The 15,684-nt window shown below is 54.1% G+C and overlaps 1 protein-coding gene across 1 annotated transcript; it reads left to right on the top strand.

Moving 5' to 3' along the window:
• Window positions 1-889: 889 nt before the first annotated feature.
• LOC133276321 (fatty acid 2-hydroxylase-like) lies at window positions 890-15,358 on the top strand. The gene is given in 8 exon segments (XM_061467036.1): window positions 890-1,027; window positions 1,029-1,169; window positions 9,516-9,611; window positions 11,826-11,968; window positions 12,066-12,172; window positions 13,535-13,707; window positions 14,221-14,473; window positions 15,095-15,358. Coding segments are annotated over 8 exon segments (1,131 nt in total). The 3' UTR covers window positions 15,175-15,358.
• The last annotated feature ends 326 nt before the right edge of the window (window positions 15,359-15,684 follow it).

Genomic DNA, 15,684 nt, shown 5'->3' with positions numbered 1-15,684 from the left:
GGGAAGACTTCCCAAAAATGTGGGGGAAAGCTCCTTTCTTGTCATACTTTGTGATTTACCTGTCTGTGGTTCTCTGGGGGCATTTTGGGGTGCTGGGCTATGCCCCTCCCCTAGCTAATTGCATGTGTGACATTTAATTAAGTATTAATTAGCTGGGGGGGGGAGAAATAGTGCCTCATGGCAAGTGATGCCGGGGTGGGGTGGCCTTGAGAGGGCCCCCAATCTCCTGGGGGGCTCTGAGCCGGGACTGGGGTTCCCTCTGCCTCAGTCACCATGGAGCTTCTGCAGGGGTGCCCCATACCCCCCATTACTTCCCCCCCTCCTCCCAGATACTCCCACCACCTATCCCTCCCTCTGGAGTGCCCATACTCCACTTCTTCCCCTCCCAGTTGCCCCAGATCACCCCATAACCCACCTGGATTGCCCCCCCCCCCCCCCAAGCGTGCCCAGTGCTCTCCCTGGGATACCCCGGGGACACCCTGTACCTCCTTCACCCATCTGTATGCCCCCCATTCCCCTCCCCCCCCGTGGGTGCCCCACTGCCCTCATCATCCACCCATAGGTCCCCAATTCTCCCCTCCCCGGGATGCCCCATTCTACTTATCTCCCACTCGTGGGCCCCCAATAATCCTCCCCCCATTCCCTCCCGGCAAGGGGGCGGAGCCTCCCTGACTAAGCCTCTGGGGGGGCGTGGCTTGTTGGCATATGTGTCTATGCGGTTGTGGAGGTAGTGGTAGAGCGTGTCGGTGTCGGTGTCGGTGTCGGTGTCGGTGTCGGTGTCGGTGTCGGTGTCGGTGTCGGTGTCGGTGTCGGTGTCGGTGTCGGTGTCGGTGTCGGTGTCGTGTGGGAGCGGTGTGGTCCGGGACAGACAGCGCCGGGCAGCAGGGCCATGGCGTTGCCACCATCCGCGTCGCCGCGGTCGTTCAGCGCCGCTGAGGTGCGGGTTCGCTGCTCGCAGGGTGCTTGCCTCGTGTCCTGCCGCCGCCGCCGCCTCTACGACCTGAGTGGGTTCGTGCGGCTGCACCCGGGGGGGGGAGCAGCTGCTGCGCCGCCGGACGGGCACCGACGTGAGCGCCGCGCTGGACGGGCCGCCTCACCGGCATTCGAACAACGCCCGCCGCTGGCTGGAGCAGTATTACGTGGGGGAGATGGAGCCTGGCGAGGAGCAGGTACTTCTGGCAGCTGCGGGGTGCCCCGGGTCCGGGGTGTATGGAGCACAGAGGGTGTTCTGGATTCAAGTTGTACAGATCCCATAGGGTGTTGCGGGTCCAGTGTGTACAGAGCCCCTAGGGTGTCTCAGGCCCAGGATGTACAGAGCCCATAGGGTGCCCCAGGCCCAGCCTGTGTGGGATCTGAGCAGTGCAGGGGTCTGTAGTGCACCCCAACTCCAGGGTGCACAGAGCCTGAGCTGCACAGGGTCTGTAGGGGACTCCATGTCCAGCCTCCATAGGTTTGAGCCTGTACAGGGTCTACAGAAGCTGTTTAGGGTCTGGGGTGTACAGGGCATGGAGTCTTTGGGGTGGATGTAGCATATAGGGTACATCCAGATCCAGGTTGGAGCTACACAGGGTGCTTGGGCTCTAAGCTGTGGAAGGCCTGGGGTGTTCGGAGCATGAGTGGTGTATGGGGCAGGGCATGTTTGAGGTTCATAGGCCTCTGTGTGGACAGTGCCTGAGGTGTATGAGGTACAAAGGTCCTGTGTTCATGGAACTCACTGGTTCCAGGGAGGTCTGGGGTTGTCAGCGTCAATGGGGCTTAGGTCTGTGGGGCCTGAGGTGCAGAGGATCCTGAGACGCATGGAGTCCAAGCAGCTCGGGGCTTGAGAGTGACCATGTCCCAGATGCACAAAGCCTGGTATCTTTGGGATCCCATCCCATGGACACATCCCACCCTGGCCATGCTGGGCAGTTGGGCTGATGGTGGATTCTGGCATGTCAGCATGGCATGGAGGTGCTGGGGTCTTTGGAGGGGCATGGGAGATGGGGACATGCAACTCTGCGTGGGTTTTAGCAGAGCCATGGGGCAGGGCACCCTTCCTGACGCTGTTGGCCCTCAGGGACCAGGGTGCTGGGCACTGGGGCTTGTGGGCAGCAAGTGGCCACTGCTGGGGCAAGGAGCCCGACCACCTCCCTGATGCCTGGGTGTAGGATAAGGGTGGCTGTGACTCAGCACTGTCCCTACCACACCAGCCCCATGCTCAGCCACTGACCAGGCAGAATGGAAAGTGCCCCAGGAAGCTGTACTATTGCTGGGTGGACTTCCAGGAGGCAGCTTGGCACCAGGCGCTGCTGCCCCAGGATGCTCAAGGGGCCATCCCAGCCCCTTTGCCAGCTCAGTTTGGCTACTTTCCCCTCCTGACATCCTGGCAAGGTTGGAGACTGGTCAGTCCCTCTGGGCTTGTTTGCACTTGCTCCCTGCGGCATAGCCTTGGCTCTGATTGATAGGTGGCAGTGCCACAGATGGGGCTTTGTTCAGCCCCAGCGTGATGCGTGCTCTTTCCCTGGGTCCCAGCAATGGCACCCCCTTTGTTGGGACACCTGTTGCTGCTGCCATCTCCTTGCAGGCATGATGAGCCCAATAGGTTGGGGTGAAGGAAGGTTCCGGACAAACAAGTTCTCATGCCAATGGGAATTGCCACCATCCCTATGCAAATACACACTGTGATAATGCCAGGGTACAGGGAGATCAGACACTACCTGGCACTAGATAAACCATCCCAGGTTGTAACATGGGGGAGGGAAAAATGCTGCCTGCTGTGTGAGCTGCTCTGACGGACTTGCCAGCCCCTAAAAATCTCTTTTGGAGGAAGAATGGGGAATTGATGCCATTGGTGATGCTTGTGTTTTGCTCTGACTGCTTTTGGGCAGGCAAACCACAAGCAGCTCTTTGAATGAGGTGGTGCATTGCCCCACTCTGACTCTAGACCCCTACGACTTAGCTGGTGCTTCTTCTTGCCCATTGGAGGTCCCAGGGCTGCACCGTCCCCATGCCAAGGGATGCAGGAGCCTGGGGTCCTGCAGGCATCCAGCATTGCTGCCTGCTTATGTATGGAACGGGGAAGAAGTTCTTTACTGTGAGGGTGGTGAGACACTGGCACAAGTTGTCCAGAGAAGCTGTGGCTGCCCTCTCCCTGGCAGCATTCAAGGCCAGGTTGGAGAGGGCTTGGAGCAACCTGGTCTAGTGGAAGGTGTCCCTGCCTGTGGCAGGGGGTTGGAACTGGATGAGATTTAAGGTCCTTTCCAGCCCAAATCAGTTGGTGAATCTATGATTAGTGCAGGAGAAGCAAAGAAGAAAAGAGGCAGCCTTCATCCTGCTGGCATATCTCTCTGTGCCCCTTCCTGCTGCTCTCAGGAGCCTGGCTCCATCCTTTGGCTGCAGGTCCCTCTTCTGTGTCACCCAGCTCCATTTGGCTAAGGACAAATTAACCCTCAAACTCTATCTATGCAAGCAATGTATAGGGGAAATCAAAGTGAAAAGCAACAATTACCCAAACTAGACATTGGATTTTAACTGCCTTGCTAGAGGGAAACTGGATCATCTAATTACCCCTTCAATTTAAGTAATGAGAGGCTTTCATCACAGCCTCTCTGGGGTGCATGACGTGGCTGTGAGTCACGGTGAATCTTCCGTCCCTCTTGGGGTTGATGTCCTCCCCTTCCTTTTACCCACATCACCCCATATCGGGCTTGCCATGGTTCTCCATCCCACCCTGAGCTCGACTGGACATAGGCACTTATGTGTTCTTTGCAGGCATTGCAATAAGAAGTGGGTTTTTTTATTATTATCATAAGAACAAATTAAATTTCACCTCATTTTAATAGTCCTGGTCACACAGAAACACAACACACATGGGATCCCACACACTCACACTATGGTTCCGCCTTACCCTTCTCCTGCTTCTTATGGTAGCAGGTCTGTCCTGGTTCCCAGAATTTGAGATGCAGCGGAGACCTGGTGGGTTCGCCTACCCCTTCACCTGCTTCCACTACGGTCATTAGCAGATCCTTCCTGGCTCCCAAAACTTGGGATGCAGCGAAAACCCGAACTCACCCGATCCACCCTCAGGATCGCTAGCGGCCGCTCTACTGGTCGGTGAGTCCCCTGCTTGCAAGCCCTACCTGCCAAGAGGAACTATGCTGTGCGCCAGACGTCTCTGCGTGCCTTACCAGCAGCCCCGGGCCACGCGTACGCCTTACAGGCCCCCTAAGTTTCAAGCATACCGTTTCTCCGCAGCCGGCACAGGTTGTTGTCTGTCCTCGCAGTGAGCGGACGAGGAGCAGAGCTCCTCCAGGCAAGCAGCCTGGGGCGCCTAGGATGTCCGCCCCTCAGCCGATCCTGCAGCCGAACAGAGACCTCCTGCCGGGCTCGCCAAATTGATGCGTGGATTGACTCCACAACTCGTTAAAGTTGTAAAGTAGGTATGCTTTTTATTCAGCGCTGAGACGCACGGGGATAATTCCTCAAAGTCATGCGTACCTCAGTGTTGTTTCCCTCTACATTTATTCTCTAAAGTTATATATATTCATAAGGTTGCACAATGCGCCTATACATATTCATGTCCTATCCCCGCTTCGTATTATAATGAGCCAGATGGTCCTCTGCACCTGTGCAGTGCCCCCTCTGGTCATGGGCAGGGTCTCAAGATGAAGTAACTGAGTCTTCCTCCTGTGGGTAGGGGTCTTCGAGATGAAGTAAATGAGTCTTCCTCTTCTTGCACTTTTCACCTTTCAGTCTTCACATATGGCCTTAGGGTTTGGTCGGTATCCCAGCCATAAACCATCTGCTTCTCCCCCTTATCAGTAGATTCAGGCGTCTGCTTTTTCTTATCAATAGCTGCTTATCAATAGGACCAAGTGTCTGCTTTTCCTTATCAATAGGACCAGGTGCCTTTGTTCTGCTTAGCAGGCATTTACAACAGACAGTACTTTTGTTTAAGCAAGCAAATTCCTCTAACCCCCTTGTACAACCCCCCTGTACATTGGTCAACTCTCTGCATCAATTCCCCCTTCACTCCTGTCCGCATTTATCCAACAAGCCCTCAATCCCCTCTGGACCACAGTCTGTCAACACATCTGTTCCCACTTGTCTGCCTGCCCCAGCACTTGTCCCATGCTCAAACACAGGAGCTGCGGGAGCTCCCCTCCTTTCCCCCTTGGTTTTCTTTTTTTTTTTTTCCACAGTTGCTCACCCTGCTCTGCAGGGGCTCCAGATGCCTGCCTCTGCAACAGCACTTCTGGTTTAACCCTTCCTTAACTCTGAATGTGAATGTGCTGCTTGTTGCCAGTGACAGTCATCTCTTCCTCCTTATCAATATCAGGTAGGAGAGATGCAGAGGGTGCTCCTCTCAGAGGTACCTGTGATACATAATTTTCCAACATATCTTCCTGATAATTCTATTTTTATTTTTTATTTTTTATTTTTTTTTAACTTTAAACATCTTTCCCCAGTATCACAGGCTGAACAACATCTCTCCAGTTTAGCTTTCTGTTTTTCCCTGTCCTTTTCCACAGCCAAAATTAAGGGATCTGGTGGAGCAATATTAATTTCGTATTCAGTCTGTCACTCCGGGTGGTTTCTTAAAGTGAAAAACATATCTGCATACATCACTTCATCCCATTTTCCTTGTCACCTTAAGAACAGCATCAATTGTAACAATGTATTATAGTTCAGAGTTCCATTTTTAGGCCATTTTTCCTGGTCTTCCAAAGTATACAAAGGCCACCATTGGTTACAATATTTTATTAACGTTTTCTTATTCACTGAGCCCCCAGGAGACCCTCCTAGTTCTTTCCAGTGTACCAAATGCACCCTAAAGGACATTTGCATTGCACCCTATTTGAAATGCACCCTAAAGGACAAGGGATTCAAGATCTCTCCACTCTGCCGATTTTCCATTATCAATCTCGCATACACACACACACACGAGATCCTACAGACACACTCCACACATTTAAAACACTTGAGACAGAGACTAAAATTCAATCAAACAACAATTAATAACACAGTTATAACATCCTGTCACTAATACCAAAATCAAAAGACCAAAATCATTACTGCAACAAGCCACAAAATAAGTCGAATACCTATAAAATCAAAAACCATTTCCACAAGACACCCCCTGTGTCTTGTAGGACCCAAACCACAATCTGGAGGTGTTACCCAGAAGGCCAGTTCATTGCTTGAGTCAGATTGGTCGGGGTATTGGTCGGCAAGTGGTGAGCAACTGTATTCTCTTCCCTTCTCATTTCCCTGCAACTTCTTCTAGCAGTAAGGCAGGGTTGGCAGCCAGACCTGAAAGGATGATGCTGGGACCATGCCACCATGGGTGGGGACCTTGCTTGAGCTCCCTGTGCTTTGTGGGGTGTCCTCATGCTACATGCCTGAGCCTGCATTGCCAATGCAGCTTGTCCCATGTGGACATCAGCAAATTGAGCTCGTTTAGGAGTTTGGTGAAGGTCCTGGAGGCTCTGGGGTGGAAAAACTAGGTCTGGGCTGCTGGTGGAGTGGTGGTCTGCAGGAAGACCCCTGCTTGGGCCAGGGGGAGGTTTCCAGCTTCTCTTCCTGCCTGCATCCCAGGCACATTGGACCTCATGCCAGACCATCCGTCTTATCTGTACCTGCCCACATCACAGCTGGATTTTGTTTTTCTTCTAACACCTTGAGCCCTGCTGCAGGGCAGCATCAGCCTGGAGAAGAGAAGGCTCAAGGGAGGCCTTGTAACAGTCTTTAATACCTAAAGGGGCCAACAAGAAATCTGGAGAGGGGCTTTTGACAAGGGCCTGTAGGGGCAGGACAAGAGGGGAATGGCTTTAACCTGATAGAGGGGAGATTGAGATTAGGCATTAGGAAGAAGTTCTTCCCTGTGAGGGTGGTGAGGCCCTGGCACAGGTTGCCTAGAGAAGCTGTGGCTGCCCCATCCCTGGCAGTGTTCAAGGCCAGGTTGGACAGGGCTTGGAGCAAGCTGCTCTAGTGGAAGGTGTCCCTGCCTGTGGCAGGGGATTGGAACTGGATGAGATTTAAGGTCTCTTCCAACCCAAACCATTCTGTGATTCTATAGCCAGTGTTCTCCAGATGGCTCAGGACCGGTGCTCAGCTCCCTGCCTAACCCGTGCAGGGCAGCAGGATGCTCGGAGGCAGGCGCAGGGTCACCCAGTCACCACATTGTGTGATTCCCTGAGTGTTTGGCCCCTTTGCTTCTCAGTAGGAGAGCTGGCACCTTACTGGGGTGGTAGTGGGAAGATGGCCTTTCGTAAATGTTAACTTTCCCTTTTGTTGCATCAGGTTCTTGCACATCTTTCCTATCAGGACCCATTTGCCTGGGGATGACTCTGATGCATCAGCATCACCCATGGGCAACAGGCAGAACCTGGCACTCGTCTTCAGCCTCCTTCAAACCCACCTTTTATGAGGAGGAGGAGGATGGGCTGAAGCCCCAGTGCTGGTCTGGGTGCTGGTGGGGCTTGGTCCATGCAGGATCCCTGTGTGGGGAAGGAAGGAGCATGCTGCCACTCTGGGGAGTGAGCTGGGGCATGGCTTGCACCCAGTTGCGCCACAGCTGCTGGTTCTTTTGGTGCCAGCCCTGGGGTGAACAAGAGGAGAGCCTTCCTCCTGCTCCCCTGCTGAGGAGGTGTCCTGGGTTCAGCTCTAGCAGTCATTTTTTTTCTCCTTGGTAGCTGGTGCAGTGCTGTATTCTTAACTTTCAGCCTGGGAACAATGCTGATAACACCGATGTTTTTAGTTGTTGCTAAGTAATGCTTACTCTGATCAAGGACTTTCTCAGTCTCATGCTCTGCCAGGGAGGAGGGGAAGCTAGGAAGAAACAGAGACAGGACACCTGACCCAGACTAGCCAAAGGGGTATTCCACACTGCAGCACGTCATGCCACACCACGCAACTCAGTTGAGGCTGGGTGCTGGAACAGAGCTGCCATCTCACACAGCGGCATCCATCCTGCCCAGACTGGGTGCTTCTGGTGAGGTGGAGTCTGAGTTCCTATCCACCTCCTTGACCTGGGAGGACAGGGAAGCCTCTGGACATGATGTGGTGCTTGAGTGTCTGTGGGCAGGGGAGATGGAGGTGTGTGGACATTTTGGAAAATGAAGGATAGGTGCTGGGGGTTGCATCAGCCTGGCTTTCTTAAGCATCCTTCCTGCTGCCAGCAAGGCTGAGGTACAAGCATTGAGGTGGAAAGCACGGGCTCATTTCTTGGGGGATAGAGAAGCCATCTCTCTTGAAGCCAAATTTTCTTCCAAAGCACCTGTGGGAAGGGGGCAAAACCATAATTTAACCATCCTCGGCTGGATTTCAAGGCATCCCACCTCAGTTTCAGGTTGTCTGCCTGAAGGACAGAGCGTGCAAAACCAAAAATAGCAGCAGGGACCCTCACAGAGGGAGTTGTGGCGGTCCAGAACTTATGTTGGTGCTCTGCCACCAGTAAAGCTGATGCCTGCTCAGGTCCAGCCTTGCTGGAAATAAGCCCTACCCTGCCCTAGCATGAGAGGCTGCTTTGGGGCTGAGTAGTGTAGCTCCTGTACCAGTGGAATGAGGCTTGAAATCTGGCTAGCCCAGGACAGGAGGTGGGAGCCTGGCTGGCAAGAAGTGCCCAAGCCCTACCTCGGTGTCACCAGTGTGGCACAGAGTAAAGTCCTGTATGCCCTGGTGAGGTGACACTGGTCCTCCTGCATCCCAGCTCCTCTGACAGCTGCCAGGGCGTTTATTCCCAATAGGGATGTGATGCTCGTATATCCTTCAAAGGAATTACATCCCTTGGAGCAGTGGGGAGAGTATCCATTGAAGACCCCTGACTGCTGCCAGAAGAACACACTTCCTCCTTGCAACAACTGGGAACCCCGGTGGGCATTAGTGTGGTGGGGCTGCCGGGCCACACCATACCCTGCTGTCAAGTTAATGGGTAACTCAAGGTGTCAAAGTGGGAGAGAAGACACATTTGGCATGTCCTGCCCGGGGAGCCAGCAGGCTGCTGGTGCTATGGGGCATGGCAGGTGCTAGGCTTGCACAGGCATGCTGTGCCATCACCAAGCTCCATGCCAGCAGCAAGGCTGGCACTGGAGCTGGCAGGGCTGTGGGAAAGGAGGCCACTGCCAACAGCTGGTGATGGATTTGTTTCCAAGCTTCACACAAGACAGGTTTCTCCTGTTTCTTGGTCAGCCCTGGCAGTAGGACCATACTAGCCCAGTGATGCCCTCCTGAAGCACCGGAAACAGGTGCACTCCCAGCAGCATGGTGGGGTGCTCTGACAGCTGGGCTTGGGGACAGATTCCAAAAAGACCCGAGCATGCGATGCTTGATGTTCAGTTCAGGGGTAGCTGGTGGCCACATCCCTTGGGAACCTGCTCTGCAGGTACTGACTTAAATTCATTAGACTTTTCCCCCTTATTCATTTAGCAGGCAGTCATGATCTCACTGTGCCTGTGACCCTGGATGGCATGGCCATCACTGTCCCCAACCACATCTGCCACTGGTGCTTCATTGTGGGGTTTTCCTTCCCTTTCCAGAGCCCTGCTGAGCCAGTGGATGAGCAGGTGGCAGATGCTGCAGCCAAGACCCCAACACAGATGGATCCTTGCTGTAAAATAGTGGATGTGAAGAAGGTGAGATCTGAGGGTCTGCCGGAGTGCTCCTGGGGGAGACCAGCTCTCCTCTCCCCTGTAGGAGCGCTGTCTGTCTGCTGACCACTGGGATGGGAGGGATGCCAGGAGGGAGCTGGGCCGTTCTGGCTGCTTCTGCCCTTTCTCCCAGCACAGACGCATTGCTCTCACTTTATTGCCCAGGCGTGGCCATGCTGGGAGTCTCCTGCTGCAGTGACGTGGGAGGAGATGGTTTTCTCTGACAGCGGCTGTGCCTTTTGAGCAGGACATGCTGCCAGGCCACACCTTGCTTTAGTTATTGCTTTTTCCCCACTTTGTTTTGTGTTTTTTTTCCCCTTGACTGAGCACTAAGGGAACCCCTGGCCCAGACAGGGTGATCCCCATATGTGCAGAGTGCTCCCTGCTCTGCCAGCTCCAATCTGAACATGCCACAGGGGTGAGGATTTGTCCCCAAGGTGCCTTTGAATGTTCCTGCCTTCTATGGCGCTATCTGGCTGCTGTGCCTTGCATGTTCCTCAGTGAGTGTGCTTTTATCTTGCAAAAGGTGGTTTTATTTTGAGCAAGTGAACACCTTTCACCCTCCCCGCATCTTTATATTTCACTTGCTGACTGCCTTTAAAATCAGTCACCCCAAAGTGACCTTTTTGCTCTGATTTTTCCTCTACCTCCCTGATGAAGGGTGTCTCCATCTCCATCCCTATCCCATGCACCCACTGTGTGCTGGGGTTATTTCCCCTCCTAGGTGATCACATCCATCCCTGCCTGCAGCAGAGTCCCAAAAATGCCTATGGCCACCTGTCCTGGGTTCAGCAGTAGCAGTCATTTTTCCCCTTCTTGGTAGCTGATGCAGTGCTGTGTTTTGACTTTCGGCCTGGGAACAGAGCTGATAGCGATGTTTTGGTTTGGCCAAGGACATGTGAGCCAGGAGGAAGCAGAGACGGGACACCTGACCCAAACTGACCAAAGAGGTATTCCATACCACAGCACGTCATGCCCAGGATGTAACTGGGAGTTAGCCGGAAGGGCTGGGAGACTGCAGGGTTGGAGGAGGTATCGGTCGGAGCTTGGTCGGGCTTGGGGGGCGAGTTATCGGTCAGCTGGTGCTGAGGTGTTGTATTCTCTTCCCTTGTTATTTCCTTTATCATTATTATCATTGGTGGTAGCAGTAGTGATCTGTGTTATACCTTAGTTACTAAACTGTTCTTATCTCAACCCGTGGGAGTTGCATTCTTTTCGATTCTCCTCTCCGTCCCTCCGGGAGTAGGGGGAGGGAAAGAAGGGGGGGGGTGAGTTAACAAGTTACCTGACTGGGTTTAAACCACGGCACCACCTTGGCTCTTTACCCTGAGCCACCCCCCTACCACTGCTGCCAAATGACCGGTGGCACAGCCCTGAGTGCTGATGCTGCGCCAGTGCCACACAACACAGGCTGGATGAAGGAGAGATGCCAGGCCTGGGGCTTGGTGGGGTGAGTGTGGTTTCTGTCCCAGGGCAGGGGTGGAACCAAGAAACCACCATATCTGGCTGGGCCAGCAGAAGATGTGCCTGGAGATGCTGAGCAGCAGCAGAGGTGGTGCTGCTGGTTGTGTTTCTCTATTTTTGTACCATGCAGACATGCGCACCTGCATGGGTCCCTTCTTGCTTTTGCAGCCATCTGAATGCAGTTATGCATGGGAGGATAACTGGTGTTTGTATTCCCATCCTGTATCCCTGCTCCCCATCTCTTTCTGCTTTGCTCCTTGCTGCTGAAGTACTCAAATGGCTGTGGTCACCCGTGTGTCCTCTTCACAAGAAGAAAAGCCCTTGGTCAGGGCAATGCCATGGAGATGGGCTCCACATCCTACCTGCAGCCCACTGGCATGGCTGGTGAGCAGAGAATATCACTGCTCGCTATCTAATCTTGGCAGCCCCCAGCAGGAAGAGCTTCTGTTATTGGGGCCTGATGCTGAGCCAGGTCTGGGTACAGCCACCTTTACCTTGAACTGGTGGCAGGTACCCAGTGTCACAGAGGTGAGCTCAGCCCCACATTTGTGTGTTGATAGAGCTGATGTGTGTCTGGCTCTGCTTGTTTGCCCCATGCTGGTGCTTACAGGGAGATCGGGGCTGCTTGGAGAAAGAAGCAGCTGCTTATGGGTCATGGGAAGGGCTTTTCAGACCCATTCCCACAGCTCTGTGCCCAGGGTAGTGTGCAGGTACAACCAGTGTCTGCTCCCTCAGGACCTGGTGGACTGGCAGAAGCCCTTGCTGTGGCAGGTGGGCTACTTGGGGGAGAAGTATGATGAGTGGCTGCACCAGCCCGTAGATCGTCCCATCCGCCTCTTCTACTTGGATTTCCTTGAGTCCCTCTCCAAGACAGCATGGTGAGCCTCTGGGGTCTGTGCCAGTACCTCTATGGGGAGGGAGGGACAGCTTGCCACCCCATGGGATGCTTCTCCTTACATCTCCTCTACCTCATAGGTATGTGGTGTTCATGGTATGGGCTCCCGTGGAGCTCTATCTCAGCTGGATCAGCTTCACCTCCCTTGCCCAGGGCAACACCAGGCTCTTCTCATCCCTCACCACAGGTATGAGCAGCAGCAAAGCCTTTGGGCTCACTCACTGCTCCCACTTTGGGTCCAGGGGACAGCCTCTGCATCCTTTCCTCATCCCTCCTTCCGTGCATGCTCACTGTGAGCCACATGCACAAGCAGCAGGTGACCCCCTGTCCCCATGGCCACTGGCATGTCCCCTGCACAAAGCCACCTGCACTGCTTTAAAGCCTGAGCTCATCCACCTCCATCCCCTCCTCTCACCCACACCATTCTGTCCCTGCAAATGACATTGATAGAGGCATGGAGAATGCAGCCTTCTCCCTCTTGCCTTCCTCCCTTCCTTCCATCCCCAAACCTAAGCCACATAGGTACTGTGGTGTGTGCCAGCCCTGCTGACACCCACCCTGGGCCACAGCTGAATGCTGGCATGGCGGGTGAACAAATGCAGCTTGCAGTGCTGCTGGCATTGCACAGTGTGGGGCTTTTTTGCCTGAAGCACCTGCCCTTGAATCTCCCACTGTCTGCTCCCCCGGGAATAACAAGTGTGGCAGGGGTTTTTGTTGTTCATTGTCCTTTTTTCTTTTGCTGGGCTCCCTGGGGTTTTGTTGGGTCTCTTGTGTTTGGGCTTTTATTTTTTTTGAGGGGAGGGCTTGTGTTTTGTTTTGTTTGTTTGGGTTTTTTTGTTTGTATTGTTTTTGTTGTTTGGGGGGTTTTGTTTGGGTTGGGGGTGGGGGGTGTTTTATTTGGGTTTTTTTTTTTTGAGTTTTTGTGGCATTCCGAACCTTGCTGCCAAGGGTTTGATGATTTTGTTTTGGCTTTGGGTTTGTTCTTTTGCCCCAAAATTGAACATGTTTGGGGGAAATCGGTATTCTTCTAGCAATAAGGCGGGGTTGGCAGCCAGACCTGAAAGGAGGACGTGGCTGAAAGGTACTCCGTGGAGGAAAGTGCCCAACAAACCTATTATTTTTTCCCCCAAAATAATGAAAACCCAGCACCTGCAGCACTATTTAACTGTCATGAATACTGCCTGCACAGATAAGGTCCCTCCTGCCTTATTCTGGTGGGTGAAGCAGCCCTGTTCAAACAGGGTTGCCCCTGCAGTGCACATCCAAGCCCCCATTGCCATCTGGGATGTAGGGGATCCCCTTGCTGGCTTCTTGTGGCAGCGAGAAGCTGACTGTTTCCATGAAGAGTATAAATTAACAGGAATCAAAGGAAGATGTGGTTTGGAGGGGTGCTTGAGGAGCTCCCTGGGGAAGCTCTGGGCAGGAGGTGGATGAGAGGAGAGAGGGAGGGAGAGCCAAGCTTCATCCAGATGAGGATGGGAGGATGGCAGTGGAGAAGATCACCCGCATATTGCCTGCCCTGCTAACCACTGCATGTCTCATTGTATAGAGTACTCTGTCCCCATCCACAAATACTACTTCCCCTTCATCTTCCTCCTGGGGATGTTCCTGTGGTCCCTGCTAGAGTACCTCATCCATCACTTTGTCTTCCACATGAAGCCGCCTGCTAGTAACTACTATCTCATCACCCTGCATTTCTTGCTGCACGGGCAGCATCACAAGGTGAGTCGCAGCTCACGCCTCCACCGGCACCCACTGGGCCTTTGCTCAGGTGGAGCATGTTGGTGCATGTCCAATGCGTGACTTGTGGTATCTTCGCCCCAAGCGGGGCCCTTACTTAATACCGGCAAGGGCTGCAAGATGGGCTCGGAGATGCTGGAGTTAAAGCTGCAAGCTCTGGTTGGGCAAGTGGGAAGACTAAAAAAGCCATGGGCTCCCTCTAGCTTCACTGGAGGAAATGTCCCTGTGGAGCTCGGGGACCTGCCAGCCAAAGCCACCGGCTGTCTGGTCACCTCAGGGTGGGCAAGGGGCTGCTCACCACTGGGCTCATCTTTTGGGGAGGGTTTCTGGAGGCTTTGGTATTGGCTTTTCCCAGCCTTCTTTGCAGGGTGAAACTTTGCAGTGAAAACTTTGTTGGCAAGTTTGTTCCTGGAGTTTTCTCCGAATCAATTGATGCACTGGGGGATGTGGGGTGAGCTAGGAGCTCCCTTTCCCACCATCCTTCTTTGCTTCCAGTCTCCCTTTGACAGCTCCCGCCTGGTGTTCCCTCCTGTGCCAGCCTTGCTAGTGATCGGCTTCTTCTATGGCATCCTGCAGCTCTTGCTGCCCGAGGCACTGGGGCTTTCAGTGTTTGTTGGGGGGCTCTGTGGCTACATCGCCTACGACATGATGCACTATTACCTCCACTATGGATCACCAAAGAAGGGCACCTACCTGTACGGCCTGAAGGCTTATCATGTCAAGCACCACTTTGAACACCAAAAGTCAGGTAGTGCCACGTTGTCTGTGAGTGCTGGCAGGGGCAAAGGGCTGTCAAATCCTCCTCTGCCTGCGTGTGTGCAGCTGATGCTCTGAAATGTTTGGTGTTTGGGATGGGGAAACCTATCCATGCTGCAGAGGGAAGCAACGTATGAGGTGTTGCAGCCCCATGGGACACCTTTCGTGGTTCCCAGGTTGAGGATGGGGAGCTGGCGTGGTGAAGGCAGCAATCCATTTTGCTGGTGAGCACCAATGCCGCCTGGGGATGCTGAGGCAGGGACATGGATATGGATATAGGTGCCTGTCCCTGCCTGGAGCAGCATCTCCTCCTGCCAGGTGTTGTCAGGGTGAGGCCTGGGCCCCCAGCAGGTCTGCTCCACACCTTCACCAGCCTGGCAATTGCTCAAATTGCCCTTTGCCCAGTTTCCTAGGAGAAAATGCCCCATCCAGATAAGCTATCATCCATGGGGCTGGCAGCATGGCCCAGCCAGCTCCTTCTGCTCTTCCTCCTCACCCTCGCCTTGCTTTCCTCCCTTCCCTCCAACGCCAGTTAACACAGAGCAATCTGTGCCCTGCCCCAGCAGCATCCCAGTGATGGTGCTGTGGGCTCAGCTCTCTATCCCACCCACAGGCTTCGGCATCACCACTCGCTTTTGGGATCACCCCTTCAGGACGCTCATCCCTGAGGAGACCTTTGAGAAGGAGGACTGACGGCCCTGGTGTGGTGCCTGGCTGCTGGCTCCATCCATCCTGGGCTGGGGCTGGCATCTCTCAGAGCCCTCAGCGGGGCCACTGGCCCCTGCCTCCTTCCTGGGGACTGTGCCACAGCAGTGGCCCCACACTAGAGCATTCCCATGGTGCGCTGTGGCACTGCCAAGGGGGACAAGGAGTGAGAATGCAGGGAAAGGGGAGGAGGAGGTTGCAGGTCTCCCTGGGGGGCTCCTGCTGCTGCCCTCCTGCTCCAGGACACAGATGCACGGGCAGGTCTGCTGCCTGAGAGATGAAGTGCCTGATGCCACCCTCACTCCTCTGCCCTGGATCCTTGCTGGCGCCCCCAGCCCAACACACTGCAGTTAACTCCACCTAACTTGTGCCGAGGGCCTTCTATATCCTGTGTATTTCTCCCGGCCTGATCAGGGTTTTCTTGGCCTGCAGCCCTTTGCGTGGGGATGCTAGAGATCTGTATTTTGCCTTTTACTAAACAGTGCATCCGTATCTCTC

Source organism: Pezoporus flaviventris, unplaced genomic scaffold (genome assembly GCF_033815535.1).
Source record: "Pezoporus flaviventris isolate CSIRO_AGI_PZ_B2104156 unplaced genomic scaffold, CSIRO_AGI_Pfla_v1 ptg000044l, whole genome shotgun sequence".
NCBI lineage: Eukaryota > Metazoa > Chordata > Aves > Psittaciformes > Psittacidae > Pezoporus > Pezoporus flaviventris.
The sequence above is the reverse complement of the archived record's forward strand: the minus strand, read 5'-3'. Positions and strand labels throughout refer to the sequence as shown.